This window comes from Populus trichocarpa, chromosome 14, assembly GCF_000002775.5.
Source record: "Populus trichocarpa isolate Nisqually-1 chromosome 14, P.trichocarpa_v4.1, whole genome shotgun sequence".
NCBI lineage: Eukaryota > Viridiplantae > Streptophyta > Magnoliopsida > Malpighiales > Salicaceae > Populus > Populus trichocarpa.
Genome location: NC_037298.2, coordinates 4,952,143 through 4,977,532, shown reverse-complemented (window position 1 = coordinate 4,977,532; position 25,390 = coordinate 4,952,143). Strand labels below are relative to the sequence as shown.

Below are 25,390 nucleotides of genomic sequence, written 5' to 3'. Positions count from 1 at the left end.
CAAATCCCAGAATAGGGATGATAATATGAGACTCATAATGTAATACATCATCTCATAAATCCAATTTCAATTGCATCATTTTGTGCCATGGCATTCTCAAAATAAAGTAAAAAGATGATAGATGAAAAATAAAATCTAGTAAATTAGATGAAACCCAATCAGTCATTCCAAAAACTCACTTTCATCATTAATAACGATTCAAGCAAAATTCCCCTGCTCTGCCCTCTGTTTCCTCTGCTCTGTTCCTTCCCAATAATTAATTATCAGCCATGAAACTGGTAGATAAGATCCAAAGCCCTCAACCTAGTCCCATGAGGATCAAAACCCATAATCCCTCCCCTAAACCCATCATCGGACAACCTCCTCTCCTCAGCCACGGCCACCGTTGACGGGGAAAGAGGCCTTTTAGGCCTCTTATTCTTGATAAAACAATCTCTCATCCTCACCTCCACTTTATCAATAGACACCACCTTATTGGAATTCTCTTCATAATCATCATCATCACCAACTTGCATAGGCTCGTTCCCATTCTCATCAGCTCCAGTGGCCGACGAGAGAGAGTTCTCTTGCGGTGGTGGTGGTGGTGGAAGAGGGAAAGAAGGAAGTTGGTTTTGGGAGAGGATGGAGGAGAGGTGGTGGTGGGCTTGGTGGAGAGATGAGTAGATTTGGAGAAGGTGGTTTGGGTCAGTTGTTGATGGGAGTTGTTTAGCCATTAGCGCTGCTTGCTCTAATGATAATATTAGGTCCGGTAATGGTGCTGGTGGTGGTGTGGTGTTCATGTTGTGTTGCCTCTCTCTCTCTCTCTCTCAGCAAAGATTTCTTTTTTCAGTTTGCTAAGGAGAACCACTGAACTGAGAGTGCAAATTCTTTTTGGATTTTGTTTCTAGGAATCTTTGTAAGTCGTGGAGGATGTCAGAATTCGAAAGTCAGTTCTTGAAGATGTCCAAAACACCGGTTACTGTGTCTGGAATATATTTTTTTCCTTTTGGATAGGGCTTGGCTTCCCACGACGATTTCTTGAATTTCACCTTGTTATATTGGTTCTCTTCTTCTTCTTTTTTCCTGTTAATTTAGAAACCTAACAAAATATTTAGTATCTGGTGATATTCACCAATATCTTTCTTCATTACTTCCAAAATCGTTGCCTTTGAAATTTGATAATCAAAATAGTAGACTTACACTTGTTTTAGTTTACTTTTAATAATCTTTGATAGTTTGCTTTTCACATTGTTATCTCTATTTAAATAAGTTATATATAAATAAATAAATCTCTAATAAATACATCTATTTTAATTAGAATAACTAAATCACGAATATCATCGGAATCAATTCTCAGGTTTTAACCTGAGAAAAACTACAACTCGTTTTTCATCACCAAACACGCAGATCTTGAACCAGAAGAAAAACGAGCTGTTGTTTGTTCTTGCAAACATGGTTCAACTAGGTTTGGGTTCCAACAAGTTTTAAGTTAAAATTCAACAGAGCCTGCAAGACATCGTTATCCAGTTTCCCTTTTCTTTTACATCTGCCAAGCATGCTGAAATCAACATATCAGTTTTTCTTGACAAAAAAAAAACCCATTTAACATCGTGTGGCCTATTCCAGGGACAAAGTAATGCTTGCACCAGTAAACACATACCGGTAAAACATTAAGTCGCTGTTTGGAACTTTCAAATAATGTTTGGTGAAATTTTAATTTAATTTGTTTAAAATTAATTTTTTTATATTTTTATATTGATATGTTAATATTAAAATTAATTATTTTAATATATATTTTAGTAAAAAATATTTTAAAAAACAACTATTATTGTATTTCTAAACACCTCTAATTATAATAAAATCTAAATTTTATAATTTAATTTATTTTTATAATAAATTTCACATCATTTATAAAATAAAACATAGAAAATTTTTAGCGCTCGTAACGTTACCCTTAAACAAATGCTTACTGGAAGTCTTTCCAAGTATAGTTATTAAATCCGAACTAGTTTGACAAGTCGATTTAGAACCCGGTTGACCTGGTAGTTGAACCGGTCCGGGTAAAGTAAAAAACCGACAAGAGCAAAAACATAGTCAAACCTAGATGACCTGCTGGGTTGATTTGTGACCCGGACGACCCGACAAAACCGGGTAGAGACCTATTTTTTTTTCAAATGTATTTTTTCTTTTAGCCAGAGACCTTTTTTTTATATATATTTTTAGTTGGTTATTAACTTTTTTCAAAGTTCATTATATAAATACTAGAAGAATGTTTTATTTTATCAATGTGAGATTTGAAATCCTTTAGTATATAGTATCCATATTCATGGGAAAAAAGTTATTTTTTCAATGTAGGATTGGAAACCTTTTAGCACATATATTCTATGTTTACAAGAAAAAAGTTATGTTTTTTCAATGTGGGATAAAAAATCTTTTTTATTTAAATACTTCAATTTAGAAGGATAACATAAATATCTTTTCAACGTGGAATAAAAAACTTTTTGAAATAATATTTTAAACTTTATTATTTACAATATGTATAATATATATTCACATGTATTGTTTCTTAATTTTTTTTATATGAAATTTTAAATTTTTAAATTTAATTTTTAATTTTTTGGGTTAATTCGAGTTGATCTGGATCAATCCAGGACCCAATTTAATCCCAAACAGGGGTTTGATAACTATGTTTCCAAGAATTCAATACTTTATGATTCTAGCATCCCACATATATATAATTTTTTTTTCTCATATCACAAGAATGAAAAGCAGAGAACTGGTGTTGAGTTGCAAATTTCAGTGTCCCGCACAGACAAATTTAGAACTATAAATAAAATAACTGTTAATTTCTTTTATTAATCTATTTGTTTTCATGGTAATAAATATCTTCAGATTATTGAAACTAATTTTTTTTGAACGATATTAAAAAAATATATATATGGTACAGAAAAAATATTTTTTCATTAAAACAAATTATTGGCTCGAATATTTAAAATAGCAAGTTTAGGAAGGGAATGCAAGTAAGCAGGGAGAATAATTCTTTTATTACAATTATCATTGTTCATTAAAATAATAAAAATGATGTTTTTATATTTCTTTAAAAAATTAACAAGGCTTGCAATTTGGGGTGAATTTGTTTTTTTAAGGAATTCATTGGACATTATAAAATTGATTGTGAACAATGAAATGATTTTGTTATCTTAAAAGCAAAAAATATATAATTTCAGTCTAGAGGTTTTTTTGTCTTTCAATATTATTTACATAGTAAAAATATAATCATACCCTTATAAATAAAAAAAACTTGTGTACTGGGCTTTTTCATCTTTTTATTTTTTAAGAATAATAAAATGATATAATTGCCTTTAAAATAATAAAAAAAACCTCTAAGTCTGGTTTCAAGGGTGTTTTCATCTTTTTCTTATTGTTTCTTTTTTTATATATTATTTTTAGATTCTTTTAAATGATATTTGATAATTTTCATTAATGAGTAGATTCCAGAACCATTTGTAGAAAAATCCCAGAGCATGAATGAGCAGATCTCATTAATATATCTTATAGATTTAATGGTTGAAGTTTTTTTGGGGAAAAATCTGTCGAGCAAGACAAAGCAATTATTCTTACATTAATAGAAACAAGTGTTTTGAGGGCATCTGCGACCAAACTGAATGGTGGTAAATATAATTCATGACCTGCCCATCTTAGTTCTTATTTTGGATATTGTCTGTTTGAATGGTTTTGTCCTCATTTCTAATTTGATTACAATTACACAGTTTATTAAATTTGGGATTGATAATTTTCAATATCTGCACTATGCATCTGAAATATTCAGGAGATGGCAGAAATTAAAATGTTTAGCTGTTTGCGTTAGTACCTTGGAAATGCTTCAGAAACATGTCGGATATCTTCTTGATAATGGTTCAATACATGAAAACAAAGATTCCGAGCAATCGACGATGCAGCTTCTTGATTTGGTGAATAGACTACTCTAATGTCCATTTTTTAGGTACAGTAAGGGGATCCCTCAAGGCCCAAGCCAGAAACTGAACTCTTAAAGTCCATTTTAACAAGCTTTATGCTGCTTGAATTATATTTCTTGTTTATATATGCACCCAATTCTTGCCTAAGAGCTTTGGTTTCCTCATCTTGTTCTTGCTGGACAGACAAAACTGATCAGATGGCGTTTCTTTGTAGAGTTGTTTAAGATAGGTATTTGCTTTGGAAGGGTTATAAGCAAGACGCAAATTTGTTTTGTGTGGAGGTTGAATAATGATGATATGGTTTTTGGGATGAGAAACCAGGAATGAGTAATCCACCATGCTCGACGCCATCCAGTCATCTTCCACAGGTAGACTTCTGCATTTGTTTGACAGAGACGGATATCACTTCCACTGCAAGAGGCTGTGCATGCCGGCCTTCCTCATCTCAGATGGTGCGAATTCAAGTAACATCAGATCGCCCTGCCACCCGATAAAGCTGCTCTTTTTCCATGACCTTACAAAATTTTGCGTTGTAACTTCTTATTGTTAAATCTCAACTTTTAATTATCTAATTTGCTTTCCAAATTATTGACCATTTGACTGTAAGCCTCAAGTCATGTGAATCGGTTCATCATACAGGTCTATTGTCGAATCTTATATTTGATACTTCTAACATGGGTATGAATTATTGGTGGGGATACGGAGGATGAACTGACTTGTCATTCAGGAGACTGGGTTTATCAAAATTTATTTTATTGCAGGTCATTGTTCCGGCCCAGAATACGATTAATCCAGCATAGGCTGCATGAGCTCCGAGCAGTTTACCGTATTTTTTATTTGAGTTATTTATTGAGGTTTTATATATATTGAACAGTCTTATTTAGTGGGCTGGGTCAAATAAATTTATTATTTATACGTAACTTTTGAGATATTATATTAATTTTGATTAATACTCTTGTAGCTTATTATCCCGCATTAATTATGATTTTGATAAGTGAAGAACCTTGAATCTTCTTCTTTTTCTTTTCTTTTCTTTTCTTTTCCTAACAGGGATTATTATCTCTGTCCATTCAATAGAGATTTGATAATGCTTACAAGTAAATTACTTGCTTGACCATTACTTGCAACTGCAGAATGACGTGACTGACTAGCATTGTGGAGCTTATTGCATTCAAGCAAACATCATTATCATATGGCGTTGAGTCTTCAGGGGATGGATCCAGTATTTATCCTTGATTATAAGAATGAATTTAGGGAGAGTGTTAGGCTTGTGACAGATCTTAACATTGTTTTCAGTGGTCAAGATGTCATGCTCAATCTGGAAAATCTTGGTTTGTTCTCGAGGATGATGTAAGGTGGAAACATTGCAAATTTGAATTTGCCAGAGAGAAATCGTTGGCTGCATATCAACATCTGCCAAAGGTCAATGGGATCATCAAAACCCTCAAGGAAGAGGTTTCTTGGAAGAAGACGGGAATCATCCCAGCGAAGAAGGTTTTTTTTTTTTGTCAATAATCATCATCAATTCCTCTTGCAAAGAGTCACTCTCATTTTGTTCGCTTTTGAGTTCATTGTTTGCCATTGCCAGTGTTTCTACGGAGCGAGGACCAAGCTGTTATTTAGGGGAATAATTGTAAGTTATCTATATTAAATATTATTAAAAAATACTTGTTAGCCCGTGCGTGGCATGTCTTACTGTGAATACGGCACGTACAGAGCTGTTTGGCTACGGAATACCATCTATAGAAGCGGTGTTTGAAAGGTCTCATGAGACCGTGCGTCCTCTTAACGCGCCTCGAGTTTGATGCCGACTTTTTTTTTTTTTCTCTTTTCTCCTTAAATTCAGTGTTTGTCCCTTTAAAATTCCAGATCAGCCATTCAATTTTCTTTTCCTTTAATTATTTTCTTAATTTGTAATAAGCCAAGAAATTACAAATTTTTTCTCAATTTCACCCCTTTATTATTTTTTTTATTTATTCCTTATTATTTTGATTACTAATTTTTTTTACTTTTAACAGGCTATAAAATTATATTTTTTTCTTACATTTCACCCCCAAATTTCAATCTCATGCCTTAAATTTAGTCCCTATTGTCTTAATTGCTATTTATTTTATTTAGAATCATTTGTTAGGTTGATTTTTTTATATAATTTCATCCTTCATAGTTTTTTTCTATCAAATTTAATTTTCATTCTTTTTATTGCTCTCTCTTTTTTTTTTGGGAAGCTTTTTTTTTTAAATTGATATTTTTTCAAGATTACATCCTTTAGAATTAAATTACTTGAGAATTAAGTTTTTTTATTGAACCCTTTTCAAGGATTTCACATATTGCAAGTTTTAGAAACTCATGTGCAAAATACACACACGTGCGCACATCATACAAAGCACCAAGAGAAAATACCTTTTATTTTGAAAATATTTATATTAATTATAAAATTAAATTAAATTAAATTGGTATAAAGACAATATAATTTAGCAACAAAAACACAAATCAATTAGATAAGGATATGTTCAAAATGCACAAGAGAGAATTTGAAGGTCACTTGAAACAAGGTATGATTGGTTTTTGAAATAAAATAAAAGAATAAAGGAAGAATAAATAAAACCAAACCAAACCAATTTAAATTCATCTCTCCAAAACGTGTACATCAAAATAGAATAAGAATAAATAAATAAATAAAACAAACTAGTTAAGAGTTATTTGTAAACTATACAGCAATAAATTGAAAAATCATTTTAAGAAACTGACGTGCAATATAATTGGCAGCAAATTGAGAGATCATTTAAGAAATTCTCTGATAGTGAAGAAAAATTAAATCAACAATAATTCAAATAGAAATAATTTATAAAAAGACTCGCGCAACAAGAAAAATCAAATCAGCAATGATTTGAGAAGTCATCATTTTAAGAAAACCAATAAAACTCAAGAATTAACACGACAAACACAGAGCCATGGAGCGACCAAACCGTATACCTTAAATAAACCAATCAAACTAGTTCTAAAATTGTCCTCCCAATTCCTTCGCAAAATATTGAACAACCAACCTTGTATGTCCTTCACAAGCTCCCCTAAAGTATCATAGCCTGGGTATCACGCAATGGCATGACTCGAGACTTTTAATATCCATAATAATATGTAAAAATTTATAAAATGGTCAAGATATATATAAGAGAATCAAGATAGCACACGATGGCTGAGGTCAAGTGGGAAAGAAGAAGGACTCACGCCGCCAAAAAATAAGATGGGTTAAAGGGGCCGGAGAAGCTTGTCGGTGTCGTGAGGGGGTGCAAGAGGCTGATGATGACGAGGAAGGAGGAGGCTGGTCGAAAACTCAAAATTGATGGCGATGCCAATAGCCAGGTGAGAGAGAGAAACTCTTTTCTTCATTTTTTTTTGGGGGGTGGGTATAATGTGTATTTATTCTATGCTGGGGGTTTTTAGTAAAATATTATGGCTAATCATTATCTTTCATGAAGTGTGTATGTTGATGGATTTTTTGATTAGTTTCTTGGCTAATCTAAAAGAAAGTTTTTGTGTATTAGTCTCAGTAACCATACTTGTTTAAGTATGAATAAGCATTAAGAATGCTTGATTATCTTCTAAGTTTCTGTGACGGATAACCAAAGCATCCTTAGAAAGCATATAGAAGACTTTTTTTTTCAAATAAAAAAATAAAATCCAAGCTCCAATCGTTGGAACTGAACTAGGCCTTATCTAAAAGAAGTAAATTCTGCATGGTAAAAATAAAACAAAAAACCTGGCAAAGAGATTCTCTTTGCCTGGCAAAGAATCTCTCTATATCCACTTATTACCGTTGAAGGGCCCCATCTTGCCGCCAAAAATGACTACCACCTTCGATCACAACCGTCGGATACAAACGATAATAAAAACGAACAATGGGCCCATGGGACCCCACACCAGTGCAATTCCAAAGAGCAAGAAAACGATGCGTCTCCTCCTTCCCGCAAGTCTTCTTCACATCATCACCATCCAGTCAGTGCCTCCTCTCCTCCTGAACTAGTCTTTTTTAATCGACTTGGAGTCCACTTTAAGCGATATAATCCCAGATGGGTAGTTTTTCCTTTTTCTGATTTGTTTTTCCATTTTGGCGTTAAATTATTCAACTCTTGTCATTTCTTGATGAATCCTTATCTGGGGTCATTGTTAATTGTTACGGTCTTTGTTTATTTTGTTTCTTGTCATCTTTTCTTTAGTATTTTTTAGCTTGCGGGTCTATCTTATGTTACTTGTTTTACTTTTCTTATCTCTTTGTTGATGACATTAATTGGTAAATTCTCAATCGTTGATTTAAAATTCTTGAATATATGGTGTTGTTTTAGTTTTGAGGAACTAGAGTTCCAAAAATCAAAACTTTAAGGTGGTGGAGTGAGAGATGTTTGATGCAGCTATGAATTTAACCACTACAGTTATTGGTTTTGGTATGAGTGTTACTTTTATTGTGTTTGTCTGTACAAGAATTATATGTGGGAGGCTAAGAGGGGCCGAGTCCAGGCAAATGCTTGAAATTGAGTCCAGAATCGATATTGAACAGGTAATTTTATTTCCTTGTAGCATCTTCTTGTTTGGTAAGAATTGCTTATCCGAAGATAGACATCAATGGGATTTGAGGTGATTGCTGTTGCCTTTCTTTTGATATTGTTAGGTTTTTTTTTTTTATACATTGATTTTTGTTATATGTATTAAATTGCTCTAAATAGCATCTCTTCACATGGGGATTGGGATCAAAGGGTGGGCTGGCATTTTATGCAAGGCATAAGTTTTCGTGCATGGTTGATTATAACCATTCAATCACTCAAGTTTCTTAATATTTCTATGGATTTGATAGTGAAAATATTCTGTCATGACTTGGATTAGTAAAAGAAAGAATTCAAAAGATGGGGTAACGCCAATTTGGAGAATCCTCATTTGTTATCAATCTGAATGAATAGCGAATTTCATCTATTTCCTCCCTGCAAACAGGGCCGTAGCATTAGGAAATTCAGAAGACACACAGATGAAACAGCACCTTGTGAATTAGTATATGCCTACTCTACTTTTCTAAAGTAAATCACAACTCGAATGGAGTTTTGGATTTTTGACCTTATATTTTTCTGGCAGCCAGAGCATGGGATTAGTGGCCTTGAACCAGTTCTAGTTGCTGCAATCCCCACTTTACGGTTCACACGTGAGGCGTTCAGTTCTGCAGAAGATGCACAGTAAGTTTTGAAATCAATATAAAATGGTCTATCTTTGTAGAGTTTTTACTTTATTTTCCATAACAGGGAAACAATCTTTTTCTCCTGTTATTGATCAAGGAGCTTTTAGTTCTTTGTTAGCCTCGTAAGTGAATATGCCTTCCATTAAATTGTTTTTTCCTTTTCTTTATTTTCTTCGATGAATGTGAGCTTTCATTAATCAAAATCAACTAAGCAAAGAATTTCTACAAAGTCCATTACATTGTAGAAGTTCAATATTTGGTAAAACATGGTGTTCGAATCCGCGTGCAAGTCGTTCGCTCTCGGTTTTCATATTTAAGATGATAATCAACAGAATTGAGGCTCTCCACTCCCTTTTTCTTTCCTATTAGATTGAGATTCAACTATATTCAGCTTTTGGACTGGAGTACAAATAAAATGTTGTGGTCGTTGTTATCGAATTTAGTTCTGCTAGCCTATATTGATTGAAAATTTTAGATTATTATCGAAGCTGGTTTTGTGCTTTGAAACTGTCCACCAATAGAGCATTAAAGATAAAAAAAATCATTTATGTCATTGAATACTATGTGTTCTCCCCTGCCCTCTTTGCCTTCAGATTGAACTTCAATGGTTATGTGGTCATTGTTTTTGTTTCTGCTAATAGTTTTGTTTGCTTCTACTGAGCTCAGTCGAACATAAAATGAAAGTGAAGTCCTGATGCTCTTGACTTCAGTGTACCAACTGATATTATTGCTTCTTTCAACAGGTGTTCGATATGTTTAGGGGAATACCAAGAAAAGGAAGTGTTGAGGATCATGCCCAAATGTGGTCACAACTTTCACCTCTCTTGCATCGACGAATGGCTAAGAAAACACTCTACGTGCCCAGTCTGTCGGTTCCAAATACAAGACTCTTTCAAAGCAAAGCACATGAGACAGGCTGCAATTAGCATGGTCCAATCAATTGACAGTCCTGATACTCCAAGTGAACATTCTAGGCAATGGCTGCTACCCAGCTATCAGCATCAAGCGGGGAACCACAGTAATCAAAGGCATCTTGACCCTGTTCCTGGAAACTCAGAAATTACTCCTGGAGAACCCCAAACAAGCCATTCGTGAACCAAAGAAATGGTGCTTTCAAGACATTAATTTATACCTTTATTCTTCTGAGCTCTGCTTGCATGTGTGCTTTAAGCCAACTTTTACACTTCGAGGCATTGGATCACATGGCGGAGTAGGTTTATACAACTTAAGATTTTGTATATTTCATTTGTACATAGCACTTCTTCAGTCCTTTGCAGTAGAGTTACTCATACACTCAAGTCCAATTCATTGTGATAGAATTTCAATAATCTTGAAAGTTCAAAAAAGAAACTTGAACCATCCTTAGCATTTAAGAACACCATATATATATATTGACACGGATGACTTAATAAATCTGCAATTTTCTAGTGGATCTCCTCTCCAACTTCTGGCTTGATTTAGTGCAAGCTCTGGGTCCCTGAACCATCCTCAGTTAATGGTTTGACTCCAAATGTTAAAATGTTGTATTTGCTAGTTTTTTTAAATATCCAAAAAATCAAATAGGTAGATCCAGGAACTTTCAAGGATTAGCATCCTAGTAGGATTTATAGGCACAAAGATTCTTTATTGAAACATCGAAACCGGCTCCAATCACTTGCAGTTATAGGCACAAAGATCCCTCACTGTCTGATTAGCAGAAACCAAGGGGAACTATTGATTAATGCAAAAGCAACCACTTTTCACTGTGCGATAACAGAGGATGTTCTTCTCTTCCCCTTCCATGTCAAAGAAGATATCTATCAGCTGGAACATTACCTCAATCCAATTTGAGATGTTGTACAATCTCTTCAATCGTAGCATAAATCTCTTCACAAGGCTTAACTCAACAAAGCATTCAAAGTAAAATCATTGCCCATTACATTTTCTTTCTTCATTATGATGCAAGTATAATACATGACAATCTACAAGCATCACAATCTGTGTGAGAACATATCGGATTCTAGTTCCAAGCTGTTGCGTTGCCGAATAAAAAGCTCCATATTGAGCGAACCTGTCAACCTGAGCTGTGTAAAGCACAGCAAGACAGTCAAATGTCAATATAATATATGTTACTATCAATTAGGACGTCCTGTTCTAATCTAGAGATGGATATACGTACTTGCCCTGGTCTAAAGGCTCCCGACCAAGTATCAACTGCAAGCATTCTTGCAAGCATCAAAACACCCATCAGGCTGTATTCTGTCAAACTGCATTTGCAAAATAGAATGAATAGAAAGATTCCGAGAAACCTCAATGTTAAGGAATACAGACATCATGATGGTCCACGACAAGGCATATCTTCTTCACGTCCAACTAAGAAACTCTTCTGCTGATTTCACATCACCCCATTTGCACATACAAAATTAATTTCTTTACCACTTTGAAATATTATACCAAGTTGCTTTAAATAACCTAAGATGATTTCCAGGTTCCAAATTCCCATTTCGTACAGGCCAAATTAAGCCTGCAAATAACCATTTTCTTATCAATTGTTGGAGTACGTGGCTCATGAGTGTGGAAAGCTGAAGTAGAAAACTAGGGAGGAAGATCAAATACCTCAGGTCAGATAATAGTAGTGAGTATATAAAATTACAGTTCACGAAGTTGTGTGAGTAGTATGAGATCATGATACATTTCACAGTATACAAGATACCATACCAGAACGGTGTAATGGAAAGGATGAACAGAACAATAGCTGAAAATGATTCTATAAAATGTTGAGAATTTACAATTATTATTAAAACCATATTGATAGAAAGATCAGCTTGTTATTAAAATGTCCTTAAATTGGGAGTACACGGCATGTTGCTGTATGATTGGCCGTTTGGAACCATGGATAATTTCGAGATAATAGTATCTATATTGTATTATATTATATTAAGGAACTGCTGATTAACGTGTAAACCAGTGATAACCTGAAGATTAATTCAACACAATGATGAAACCAAAGACGTTGACTTGGTCACTTAGTTGGAATCATCGAGCCCCATGATGAAGAAAGAAAACAGATTCACTTACAAACCAGCATAAAAGCTATGGACAAGGCGTTAGAATTGTGGAGTGAGCCGGCTAGCAGGGAGACATGTCGCCTTTTTGAACCATAGGATTCCTGAGGTTAATCATAACCTTGCAGGAAGTGACTCACTAGCCAACCCTCGTGCGAATCAGGATCAACCCAAGTAACGTCATTGGCCCATTTAGCCAACTGGGTGGAACCATTTTGTAATTATTGCAAATGACAGGTGTGACTCTAAACTTGTCTCGTGGCAAAAATCCAATCACAAGGTGACAACTTCTCCCCTTCCACAGTAGCAGCCATGGAGGTTTTGGGAATCTATATAGTCACCCCTTCAGATGACGATGACCGTAGCCCCAATCCAAGGGTCACACGTTAGTCATCGAGGACAAAAACTTCTGTTTCCAGAATAACCCACCATGGCAATAAGAAAATTATTGGGTGATGTTAAGAATGGTACAAGCTGGTGAGGATGAGAGGGATAAAAACAGTAGAAAAGACAAAGTACGAAGGTATGGAATGGAACCCGCTAATCATTCTATTTCCAGGTGCTAAATTCCAACGGTAATTTAATTAAAAAACTTACTATCCCGCCGGATTCTTAAAATGGAGGATCCAACGTTCCAAATCGCTTCTTAATTTACAAGCTGACAAATTAGACCGCCTTTCTCTGTCAGCTTCCCTCTGTATCTTTTACTACATCATCAAGCTAGTTAGTTGGCTCGGCTTCTTGATTAAGCCTTTTTTCTTCTTCTTCTTCTTTTTATTTTTTAGACTTGAGTTTTAAAAATATTTTTAAAAATATTTGTATTTTTTTTATTTTAAGTTAAATTTTTATTTTTTAAAATTGTTTTGACATGCTGATATTAAAAATAAATTTTAAAAAATAAAACATATATATTTTCAAGTAAAAAACACTTTAAAAAATAATCGTTATCATAATATTAAACAGGCTCTCGCAAAACCTCCAAGTTAAAATACAATAGGAATGAATCAATAAGTTTGATGCTGGATAACTATTATGTAAAAGATAATATAATTTTTTTGAAAAATCTATTAAAGGCAAGGGATATTTTATATTCCTGAATTAGCTCATTTTAAATCTAGTAGGGTTAGCCATGGTTTGTTTTTGAGTTTGGAACAGTATTTGAGTGCGTTTCAAATATGTATTTGACTTGAAATTAATGTTTATTTTTAATTTCTTTGATAGTTTTGATGTTAAAAATGAAAAAAAAACTTTAAAAAAATATTTTAATGTATTTTTAAATTAAAAAATACCTTTCACCACAATACCTAAAAAACACGAAGTAATTTCAATATTTTAAAAGGTAGTGAAAAAAAAATCCTGCACCCAATCCAAGGTCTTAAGTAGGAAAGGGGATGTGGTAATTAGTTTTATGAACAGTAAAATCTCAGTTAAACTAGTGTTATTAACTCTATCATAAAGTACAAATTAAGCAGGGTAATATCAGGGAGTCCATTACCTTACTCAACTATAATTTTTATTTTACTCAACTGTATAGCCAATCAGGTGATCAAAATCTTGTTAGCATAAGACAATTGTGATATTTTCTCAAGGATTTAATTATAAATCCACCAAATGTGGACAACCAGTTCTGACCCCATGAGAACGACTCCTATACATGAAAAAATATTGTCGCATTTGAGTGGTAACTGCTGATTAATTCCTTAATTAGTGAGAATTACCCCATGATTAATTGTATAGGAAAAAGGTTTATTGGTGGATTAGTCACCAGCTAAGTCATAATTAGCTTAAGCCACTGCTAGAAGCAATGTGCGACCTGCAAAGTAGTGATTAAAGGTTAAAAAATAATGGGAAAAAAACAAACAAATAATTGAGATGGGTATATGCCTCCACTCAGAATTTAATGGAGGCAGGGCTGCCTTCATATATATAGAGCTAAAAGGTGTCTGATACCCTATATACATTTTCCCATGCAACATATGCAATTCTTTCCTGATTACTAATCTTTAAAAAAAGGCCTGATCACAGCTCAAATAAGTTTAATCTGTATGAACTTATTATAATTTGCTGTTAATGGCAGAGCCTGAAACACTGAGAAACTCACCTACTGTCACCACTACCAAGGTGCAAGCAACCAAAGGTCCTACGCTTAGAAGATTTGTTGGAGTCAGGCAAAGGCCATCAGGAAGATGGGTAGCTGAGATAAAGGATTCATCTCAACGTGTAAGGTTATGGTTAGGAACATATGATACGCCTGAGGAGGCAGCTAGAGCCTATGATGAAGCTGCTCGGGCCCTACGTGGAGAAAATGCAAGAACCAACTTTGCATCGGTTAGTCCAAACTTGAACCAATCTGGATCATCCCCTAGTTCAAACGGTGGGCTCAATATGTCAGAGTCAGATGAGAGGCACGGTCTTAGCTTCTCTTCATTAAAGGCTAAATTGAGCAAGAATCTACAAAGTATCATGGCTAGGACAACAGAGAATAAGTCAACCAAAAATAGAGTGAGTGACCACTTTACTTTTGCTAATATTTTCCACTTTAGGGGCCATCAATACCAAAACCCAGTGGATATGAAGAGCATCGAGAAAGTTGTGCAGCCAAGCATCATTGTGCCCCATGTATCAGATCATAAGCCTTCTTATTCCTGGGAAACTTCTTGTGTTTCAGATTGTAGCAATGAATGGATTGGATTCAGGCAGCATGGGTTTGATTCAGATGGATCTGATATTGGAGAAGTACTCAGCACTGTTAATGCTGATCAAATGATAGGTTGGGTTGATAGCCCAGATATCAATACTTGTTGTGGAGATCCTTGTTCAAGGAGTAAGAGGTTAAAGGTTTCGTCTTCTGTTGTGGTTCCTCCTACCTTCAATGGGTCTCCATCCTTTTGTGCTTCTCCTTCCTTTAGTGGGTCGCCATCCTTCTGTGCTTCTCCTTCCTTTAGTGGGTCTCCTTCGTTTTGTGGCTCTCCATTTCATGGTGAGAACTAATGGCATATGGCACAACGGAAGTGAATGATAATGTCTCTCGTGGAATGCGATGAAGCTTCTTCTTCAAAGAGGTTGAGAAGCTAATCACAAACAGTTGGTGTTTTCAATGATGATGACGATAAGTTATTCGTCAGCATGTACAGTGAAAGATAGAGATCAAACTTTGTAATAATAATGCCATAAAGGCTAAGCCATAGGAGTCCTTTTGTCTAATGACAGTGCCAAGTTTGGTTGCCTCTATCTGGCTTTTGTTTAGATGGAAATTAAATTCAGTAAACACGTCTCCTTCTCTGTCATTTTTGTGGTACGAAGTGATGAATGTTCTTAATTATTGTTAAAGAATATGGAAACAAAAACCATCACCAGCTAGCTGTTTATTGTAATTAAGCTCATGTTAATTTCTTGGCCAATATCCCTTCATGTTAACATGACTGGCGTCATCAATTCAACATGCAAGCTCTCCACAATCAGAAAAGAAAATTTAGTTTTAGCACATAATACTGTTGATTTTATTATGAAGGGGTGTGAATTTGCTGTGTTTAGAAGATGCAAAATGCAAGCTTTGTCCCAGAAATGAAGAAGAAATCTCAAGCCTGCAACTATTAGAAGGCACTAACTGATCTGTAAGGGAAATCCCTGTTGTCCTTCTCTATATAAAAGCATATACAGTGTTTTCTGCAGCTCAAAAAAACTCATTAATTTTAACTCTGTTGATGGGGGAAAAGGGCCATTCTTAACGAATGATAAAGCATGGGATTTAGGAATTTTACATCTGTGAATAATCAACTGTGTAAGAATTAAGCAACATCATCTTAATTTAACATTTGGGCTGTCCGAAACCAATATAATAATGACAAAGCTTGTCTCCACTCGAACGTTTCACATCATGAGCACCATCCTCATTCTTTGTTTTCCTTCTTGACGCATAGTCACTTATCAACTAATAGCAGCAAGCAAGACTTCATTGGATATCCTACCCTGATCAAAAGATGAAACAATTTTGAGGCATAAGAAGAAAAACAAACAACAGAAAGTACAACACATGATGTTTGTGTCTGCTAGCAAGAGTGTGTTCCACGCTTGATCCCTTGCTATGATAGATTTCCAGCAGTTCATCGTGCCATCAATCAAAATCATGGTTCATTGTTTTTCCTATCAATCAAAGCAGCTTGTCACTTTCTACAGACTAAAATACTAATAGAATGATCAATGATTGAGTAGATTTCTAATGGACTTTTGTGCTTTGTAATTATCTTGATAAATGTTCTGTTGCATGATCACCTGTGGTCACTACAAGGCCAAAAAGGCGTTTTTTGTAGTCTATGATCAAGTACAGAAAGCCACTCATTTTGAGATTCCGAGTATAAACCTTGCCCGTAAAAAAATAGTTGAGATCCAAATTAATTTTGATTATATATTTTTTTAACAAACCTAAAAAGAATTATTTTTTCTAAGCGTGACCATAAATTTCAATGCTAAAAAAAAAAATAGATTTCAAATTGGTTAATTTTGGGCCCAATTATCCGCATAATGGTCAGTTTCACCTTTCCGGCTTGGGCCCCAGTTGAAACTAGATTGCTTAGAACCCACAAGACATGTTCTCTGTCCAATTAAGAGAAACCTATAAAAAGAGAGAAGATGACGCCATATTTCGACATAAACGTTGTCGTATCCTTACCATTTAGTGGCCTTAACTAACTATCCGGGGTCGGTCTTGTCTTCAATTTCTGGTTTGCAGTTCGTACAGTTACGCCGGCCAAGGGTTTCTCTTCTGTGATTCTGCCTCCCTCGCAAAGACAACAAGGCACTCTCTTGCTACCTTTCTTACTCTAATTCGAGAATTGCCTGATTCTGTATTATTATTTGTTAATATCTTCTTTTTTGGCTTGGGATGGTAAGTTTTGCTGGAGTTGACGAGGAGAATGAAGGCTATATTTTGCGGGAATCTTGATTATGACGCGCGGCAGTCTGATTTGGAGCGTCTTTTTAGAAGATATGGGAGAATTGATAGGGTGGATATGAAGTCTGGTTAGTCAATATTTCCTTCTTTTGGTTTTTTTTTTTTTAATATGATGTTTCTGTCTCAGAACTAATCTAAAATTAAAGTTAGTGGTGCATTTTACAAGCTGTTTTTGGGTTGTTATTTACTTGCGTTAATGATCCTCTCGACTGGCCACTTGACCCATTGAACCTTGTGAATTCAGAAACTAGGGTATATAAGAATCTGTTTGTAAGCTGTTGATTGGAATGCATTTACTTGTGTTTCCCACTTTGAACATTGCAAAGTTGCCAGAAACAACATAAGGCGTGATGATCCTTTTGACTGGCTACATGAGGCATTGAACAACTTGGATTCCATGTTATTGCTAGCTAGATAGATGCCTATCTTGGCCTAATGGAAAGATCTCTGGAGTATACGGATTTCTGATATTCTTTTGAAGAAAGTAAGTTGGAAGATGGAGCTGGGGCAAGTTAGTTTTGTCTTTGTAGATCTACCTATGTCATAATCTGTATTTACCATGAGCACCCTAAGCAGTATTCACCATGTGTAATGGCACACTAGCTAGTCGACCACTTTTGCTGCATTTAGATGTGCTGTGACAATTGTGATAGGGCTAATGTTCCATCACTTGGACATCCAGTTGGGAATTTAGCTGATTTTATTTTCCTTGTGTAAATAGTGCATTAGTCCAAAAGATGTGTGGTATGACTTTGAATTCTAGATTTTGATATCTAGTTGGCACTTTGACACCAAGAAACTTTCCTCTTGGCTGAAAGTTAAATGCACTTGAAAATAAGATTATTTTACCTTTTTTTTTTAATTTTTCATGCCATTTATTCGTTCTATAGCTGTTAGGGAAAGCTGTCAGCTGATATTTTAAGGGTCAATTTGTTCGTTGGAAATAATTATTTTGAGATGTATATGTATTATTTTCAATGGAGAAATCAACACCTTTTTCTTTGGTGTGTGAACCCGTATACTCAAAGATTTCTTTGACGCAGGATTACTTGGAATGTCTATGCTCTTCTTGGTTGGATATGCTCCTCTGCATTTCTTTTTGTGGCATATTTCAAGCATCATCTTCTTCATGTCTTTTTTCCACAAGAACCAACCTGATCCACCATGGAACTGTCATCCTTCATTCCCTGAGACACCATTGCCTTAATTTCCTCATGAGTTTTGCTCAATGTTCTAATTTTGGAATCTTTCAGCATAGAAATCATGATGATCTCACAGCCAGTGGCAGGTGTCATATTACCGCCCAACAGGTCTTCTTTTGTATCTATTTTTTTCTTAAAAACAAAAAACTAAATTAGATGAGATTTCCTCATGATGTATAATGTCTCTATTAAAGGATGCATGACTCAGGATGATGCTTCTTCTGGGTTGTAACTGTTTTTTTCCTGGTTCGTTAACATTCTGGTTTTGTAGGATTTGCTTTTGTCTATATGGAGGATGAAAGAGATGCTGAGGATGCTATCCGTAGGCTTGACCGAGCTGAATTTGGGAGAAAAGGGCGCCGTCTTCGTGTTGAGTGGACTAAGGTAGGTTTGGTAGTTACTTGAGATGTGTAAGCCAGCCATGGAGTCTAATTGTTTCTTAATAACTGGCATTCCATATCTTTAGTGTATATTGGCTCCATTCATCTATCTGTTCATACAGACACTCTATATGTATGGGTATTAAACATGACCTTTATATGTAAGTTTGTGAGCCTGTGGTGTTAAAAATCTCAATTTCTGGCTTTCACATAAGAAGACCAGGCCTAACTTGTTATTTAATATATTTATGAAAATTTTAGCTGATCCTCTTACCCCCTTTCTCCCATCCTCCCTCCATGAGTGTGCAACTCGTGCAATTGCTTCTGTTTGTTTTTCTTTACTTTCTCAAGGATTAGTTTCCATGTTTGACAGGGAAAATGTGTTGACTTCATATATACATGGTTGTCCTTTTTTATAATTAATCAATCACCCGTTGCAGCAAGAACGTGAAAGTAGAAGGCCTGCTGGTTCAAGAAGATCATCGACTAACACGACTCCATCAAAAACTTTGTTTGTCATTAATTTTGATCCAGTTCATACCCGAACTAGGGATCTGGAGAGGCACTTTGATCCTCATGGAAAAATATTGAGCACAAGGATTAGGAGAAATTTTGCATTCGTTCAGTATGAATTACAGGAAGATGCTACTAAGGCATTGGAGGCAACTGACATGAGGTTGTTTTTTCTTATAAATACTCTAGCTGATTACAGTCTCTTTTAGTAACTCTGTTCAAACATTGTCTTACTGATTGTCAATAAAACAAAATGTGATTAAGTTGTGTTAGTACTTGTGTTTTCTAGGTTTAAAACAAGCTACGTTGACCAAGTTTACTATGCTTCGGTGCAGTATCTTATTGTTCAATTTGTGAGACAGTCCTGAAAATCCATTATATGGCCATATCAAGTGTTTTCATTTAAAAGTTTTTCCAAACTCCCAATAACGTTCTCACTTTTACCGGCTTAAGAGTTTTTTGTCAAAAACCTCTTCTTATTTTTGTGGTTTCTTTTTTGATACTGTGGTGCAGCAAGTTCATGGATCGGGTCATTTCGGTGGAATATGCTGCTCGAGATGATGAAAGAAGGAATGGTTACAGTCCTGAGAGAAGAGATCGTGACAGATCTCCTGACAGAAACTATAATCGTGAACGATCCCCGAGTCCATATCGTAGAGATAGGGGCAGCCCGGACTACGGTCATAGATCAAAAACTAATTCCAGACCTGAACCAAGAGGAAATCATAATTACGATAAAGCTGAAAGTCCTGAAAATGAAAGATACCGCAGGTTTATATTATTTTCAACTAGCAATTCTCTGTTATTTTTGCTTTGTGCTCACTTTCTAATTTTTCAACAATGTAACATGTGAATATACTATGTTTACAAGCATTTTGACCTTATTATTTTCAATGCAGCCGTACCCCACCATCTCGAGAAAGGTCTCGTTCTTGAGATACAGCAGAAGGTTCGACAGTCTGTCCTTTTCTATCTGTCGACTAGTCACCACACGTAGCTGGGCTACTTCGTTAATGAGCATTTTGTATCAATGACTATTTTTTTTTTTAGAGGCTTCTTGTGTATTGACATGGTTTGTGAGGTTTTGTATTTAGACCCTGCTTCCATGATTTTCAAAAAAATTGAATTTTTTTGTTTTTGTTTATTGACATGGTTTGTGAGGTTTTGTATTTAGATCTTGTTTGTTTATGTAGTCACCTCATGCTTTTCAAAAAAAAAAAAATACTAACAATAAATTTTCTATTTTTTTATCATGATACAAAAATACTTTAAAAAAACAATAATTATCATAATATCAAACATTATTTTTCTTAAGTTCAAAATTTTGGTTCTACTGAGGTTTTGGATGTGGGCAGCATTGGTATTGTTGATTTCAAATAAAGCTGGGACGTAGTGCTGAATTTTGAATAAAAGTTTGAGAGCTATTGTTTGTAAATGCAATTATCTACCATTGTTGCTGCTGTTGTTATCCCCGTCCTAGGAGAAAAACACTTTCACTTTTGGGGCTGAGAAATCGTCTTGTAGGCAATTTACGCACAAATCATTGGGCCTTTGTTCAATGACAAGCAGTAAAGCTTACAAAATGTCAGAGTTGTGGGTTTTTGTGGACCTCGCTTTGCATGCAAATATTTGAAAGTTTGAATTTGCCTATGTTTTTGTTTTCAAGAATGAAGTTGTCTTGTGTTTCTTGTGGTGATTGTCTTAAGTGATAAAATTAGGTTTCTGGAAGCGGTCAAACCCGGTCAGCAGAAAAGCCACCAAAATTTGTTCCCGAACAATCTGATTTTACTGCATTCGACTCCACCGATCTTGGAAATCAAGCCTGCTTTGATTCGATTTCTCTCTTCTTGTCCTCTTTTTGGTCTTTTGGCGGGGTTTTTAATTGGTCATAGTTCATACACTCCGTTTTCCACGAGCAGGGATTGCTTGCTGCCCTCCAATGAGGTGTTCAGCTTCTTCTTCTTTTTAGATATTTTTAAAAAATATTAAATTATTATTTTATTATTATTTTAATATATTAATATTGAAAATAAAAAAAAATATAAAAAAAAACTTTCCACCGCAATCTCAAACATTAACCGGTGATGAGATTTCACTGTATGCTTTAATGGGACAGAATATTTATGTATAAAACGTAAAGGATTAATTTTACTGTAAGCTTTAATGCGACAGAATACAAGACTTTAATGCATGCATGAACAGAATATTAGAAGACTTTTAATGTGGCTTCCTTGCATTTGCGTAGAGGATTTGTAATTATTCATGTCGAGTCCCCTTTTTGTTTTTCTGTGAGAAACAACTCGAAGCATTAGCTTAGCTAGGTGGTCTCTTGAAAGGCACCCGTCGGCATTCTTCATCAAAAGCCTAGAATCTTTGTTTCGAATACAGGCACTCTACACATGACGTTAAAAAGATGCCCTTTTTTTTATTGGAATGTAGCTGGCCCACCTACCTCTTCTTTCCTGTTTAAAATAGGTGTTTTTATCAATTTTTTTTTTTTAGGCCTAGCGGTAGTAAGGGTTTATTTTCTTTCTTTGCGTCTAGGTTCGAACCTTACTGTGCATGACTGTCATCTTCGCGGTGTCTTATATGCTTACTGGGTTTGCAGGATGTTCAGTGGGCCGTGGGATTAGTCGTGGTGCGCGCAAGCTGACCCGGACACCCACGTAAATAAAAAAAAAATAGGTGTTTTTATCAATTATATTTTACAATATTTGTTATTTAAAAATATAATAGTTTATTTCTTATTAATTATTTTTAATATAAACACATCAAAATATTTAAAATTACCAAAAATATATTAAAATTCTGTGATCATGGAGTTGTTGGCATTGATGGGATTCACATCACACTTATCATTCCATAACCACTTCAACCATCGTAATCTCGGTTGCTATAAGTTGAAACTAAATCTATCTTTTCAAGATAATCATGCTGCTAAGATTACTGTCTTTTAGATTTCTACATCTCAGCCCTCACAACCTAGTTAAAATTACTGTTTCTTTGTGCGTAGATTCTTGGATTCAGACAAGAGCAGCTGCAGGGGTTTTAAAAGAAGCACGATGTGATTTGCGGAGGCAATGTGTACAGGTGTTTTTAAGGTAGTGTTCGGTAATTTCGTAGCATAGTTGTTTTATAAACTGTTTTTTTTTTACTTTAAAATATAGTAAAATAATATTTTTTATTTTTAAAATTTATTTTTAACATCAAAATATCTAAAAATAATTAATGGTTTTTTAAAAAAAAAAACACGGCGTCGCGGCACAAACAGGCTAGCCAAGGGCGGTGGGGACAGAAGCTACACGATTTTGCGAATGCGAAGCCCGAAAAATTGTATAAAGCCGACACACAAACAGCGTCACGTTCCAATGACGCATCCACGCGTCTTGGTTACCTCGCCCTTGCCATTCAAGAACCCATCGATACGCAATTATACGGTACTTGCTTCTATTGCTATTGCTAGATTTTGAAATCAGGAAATCATTCTAGAATTCATGGATATAATTTATTTTTGTGTTTGGAACTGTGTATTTTAAAAATATATTTAATTTAAAAATAAATTAAATTACTGTTTTTTCCAGTATTTTCTGATAATTTTTATGTGTTATTATCAAAAATTAAAAAAATATTTTTATATATTTAAAAAAAAAACCTTAAAAAAGTTACTCTGCAAGACAATGATAAACGCAGACTTTAATAATCTAGTCTTATTTATAGATTTTAAAATCTTTGTTTAGCATATCTGGGCAAGTAATGATGTCCCTATCAGGTAAAATATTTGAACTTCAACTGATGGAATGCAACCATTTTTGTTGTTGCGTTACTTTTGCCATGCACTGTGCTTAACGGTCAAGTTCGTTAACAAAGCTCTGTTTGTAGAATTCTATGATGAAAATACATGTTTTACATTAATTATGATTTTAAAAATATTGATTAATCTGATAATAGTTTTTGTTTTCCTGTTTGCTGGTTTCATCTCGGACCTGTTTGGAATTGTGACAGTAGTGATTGTGGTTTAAAATGCTTTTCACTTATAAATATATTAAAATGATATTTTTTTATTTTTTAAAATAATTATTATTGAAATCAGCACATCAAACGGTCTGAAAATATATTAAAAAAAAATAATTTTTAGTAAAATAAAAAAATTTGAAATTCGAGGGAACACGATTGAAACCGCGTTCCCAAACGGACTCCTTTAAAATTATGTTATAAGGTATATTTTATAATGATTTTATTATTTAAAAATATATTAAAATAGTTAATAAAATCATAAAAAATAGTAATTTTATATTTAAATACAAATATTTTTGTAAGATATTAAAAAAAACAATTCGCTCCCGGATACAGCTCAGAGGAAAACATTTATATTCTCACAGTGAGAAGATATTGAAATCGGATTCTCATGACTATCTGACGATGACACTTTTCACTTTCATGTTTGCCCTCGGTATCGCATTTTTAGTCAAGACGTGACATTTTAAGATGCTGATTTCTATTTGAGATTTTGCTGAAAGGTGCACACGTGACGAGTGTTGTTTGGCAGCGTTGTTGGACAGTTTTTTTTTTTTAATTTTTAATTTTTTTAAAAAAATTAAATTAATATTTTTTAGAGTTTTTTTAATTATTTTAATGTGGTGAATTTAAAAAAATAAAAAATATTAAAGCAAATATCATCTTGATATATTAAAAAAAACATTTTAAAATACACATTACACCGTAATTCTAAACCCAACCAATATAATAAAAAGAATATCATAGGCTTGCTGTCGGTGCTTTATGAATAACACAAATGAAGGGGGTAATTTTGACATTTCAAAACATGGTATGGAGACTCGGTGATCAAGTTCATGAAAATTGTTTCTAGACATGAACTACAATTAATCACATATCACATACAGGTGAGTTGACCTGTAATAGTTTAATTTTATAAATTTTATAAAAAAATAAAAATAATGTGAAAAAAATCAATGAATTTTGAGTAGATCATACTCAAATCAAATTATACTAAATCAATTATGTCTCGATTAATTTCTTAAAATCTAATTCTTACATTATAAATTAATTTGTGTCATCCTTTAAAATAATACTTATAAGAAATTTTGAGCAGATCATACTCAAAATAACTAAATTATATTATTAGATTAATTCTATCTCCATTGATTTCTTAAACTCAACTTGACAAGCTCTCAAATTAAAACAATACTTATTATAAATCGGCGAGTGTGGTGTTAGGCATGAGTTAAAGCTAATGATGCTGCATGCATATATATATATATATATATATATATATATATATATATATATATATATGCCATGATAGCTAGGATAAACAAGTATGAAAACAGTCCCAACACATAACGGTCCATTATTGTATTGCAATTTTTTGAACATATATAGCTTTTTTCAGCAAGAAATTTGATGAATATAGCTGTCAACATGCTTCTGGTAATCATCTCGTCCGTGGCTGCTCGAGTTTAAATACTTTGAACTTTTGTGAGGACTAACCTAACCTTTTTTTAAAATAAAATACATAAATATAAATAAGAAATTTATTCTCAACATCAAAATAATATATTTGGTTTCTTTGTATTTCTTGATCCACTTGAAGTGCATCTTGGTAATTCTACCCCGCAGCCACCACATCATCCGTGTACTTAACACGTGCCGCTAATATCAACCGTCAAAGACCACTTATTAGTTATTACACGTCCCTATCTCACACGCTTAAGACTCTCGCCACGTCAGCATCAACTCCTCGATAACCTAAATAAAAATTTCCTAAGAATAAAAACACATTCAAATTCCACCCGCATCTCAACGGTCGAATGCCCTGTTTCAAAACGAATCATAACCACAGGATCCATCAATCATGCTTGACAAGTAACCATCCCTGTCTTGTCAAAGAGTAAACTCTGATTTAGTCCCTATTAGTTTGACATGTTAATAAATCAGTTCTGTATGGTCTCAGTTATGTTTCAAACCGTTACTTTTTAAAATATTTTTTTATTTTAAAATATATTAAAATAAAATATATTTTTTATTTTTTAAAATTTATTTTTAATATCAATACGCCAAAAAAATTTAAAAATATCAAAAAATTAATTTAAAACAAAAAAATTCAAA

General features: G+C 34.0%; 4 protein-coding genes across 9 annotated transcripts; 3 read left to right on the top strand and 1 right to left on the bottom strand.

Moving 5' to 3' along the window:
* Positions 1-263: 263 nt before the first annotated feature.
* Positions 264-713, bottom strand: LOC7464903 (uncharacterized). The gene has a single exon (XM_002320059.4). The coding sequence runs from the start codon at positions 711-713 to the stop codon at positions 264-266; it is 450 nt and encodes a 149-aa protein (XP_002320095.3).
* Positions 714-6,939: 6,226 nt separating this feature from the next.
* Positions 6,940-10,533, top strand: LOC7464902 (RING-H2 finger protein ATL7). Of its 2 annotated transcripts, none has more exons than XM_006375264.3 (3): positions 6,940-7,316; positions 9,075-9,172; positions 9,918-10,533. In XM_006375264.3, exons 1-3 carry the CDS (start codon positions 7,254-7,256, stop codon positions 10,267-10,269), a joined length of 513 nt encoding a protein of 170 aa, XP_006375326.1. In that variant the 5' UTR covers positions 6,940-7,253; the 3' UTR covers positions 10,270-10,533. The 2 variants fall into 2 exon arrangements, with proteins under 2 accessions (XP_006375326.1, XP_002320766.2); XM_002320730.4 differs by lacking the exon at positions 6,940-7,316 and adding an exon at positions 7,694-8,508.
* Positions 10,534-14,288: 3,755 nt separating this feature from the next.
* On the top strand, positions 14,289-15,209 carry LOC7464901 (uncharacterized). The gene has a single exon (XM_002320729.1). It carries the CDS (start codon positions 14,289-14,291, stop codon positions 15,207-15,209), a length of 921 nt encoding a protein of 306 aa, XP_002320765.1.
* A 1,651-nt stretch (positions 15,210-16,860) lies between these two features.
* On the top strand, positions 16,861-20,408 carry LOC7464900 (serine/arginine-rich splicing factor RS41). Of its 5 annotated transcripts, none has more exons than XM_002320728.4 (6): positions 16,861-17,013; positions 17,109-17,237; positions 18,643-18,755; positions 19,192-19,427; positions 19,778-20,035; positions 20,164-20,408. In XM_002320728.4, exons 2-6 carry the CDS (start codon positions 17,132-17,134, stop codon positions 20,198-20,200), a joined length of 750 nt encoding a protein of 249 aa, XP_002320764.4. In that variant the 5' UTR covers positions 16,861-17,013; positions 17,109-17,131; the 3' UTR covers positions 20,201-20,408. The 5 variants fall into 5 exon arrangements, with proteins under 5 accessions (XP_002320764.4, XP_024440237.2, XP_024440236.2 ...); XM_024584469.2 differs by adding an exon at positions 18,423-18,457 and having other exon boundaries at positions 16,884-17,237; XM_024584468.2 differs by adding an exon at positions 18,213-18,457 and having other exon boundaries at positions 16,884-17,237.
* The last annotated feature ends 4,982 nt before the right edge of the window (positions 20,409-25,390 follow it).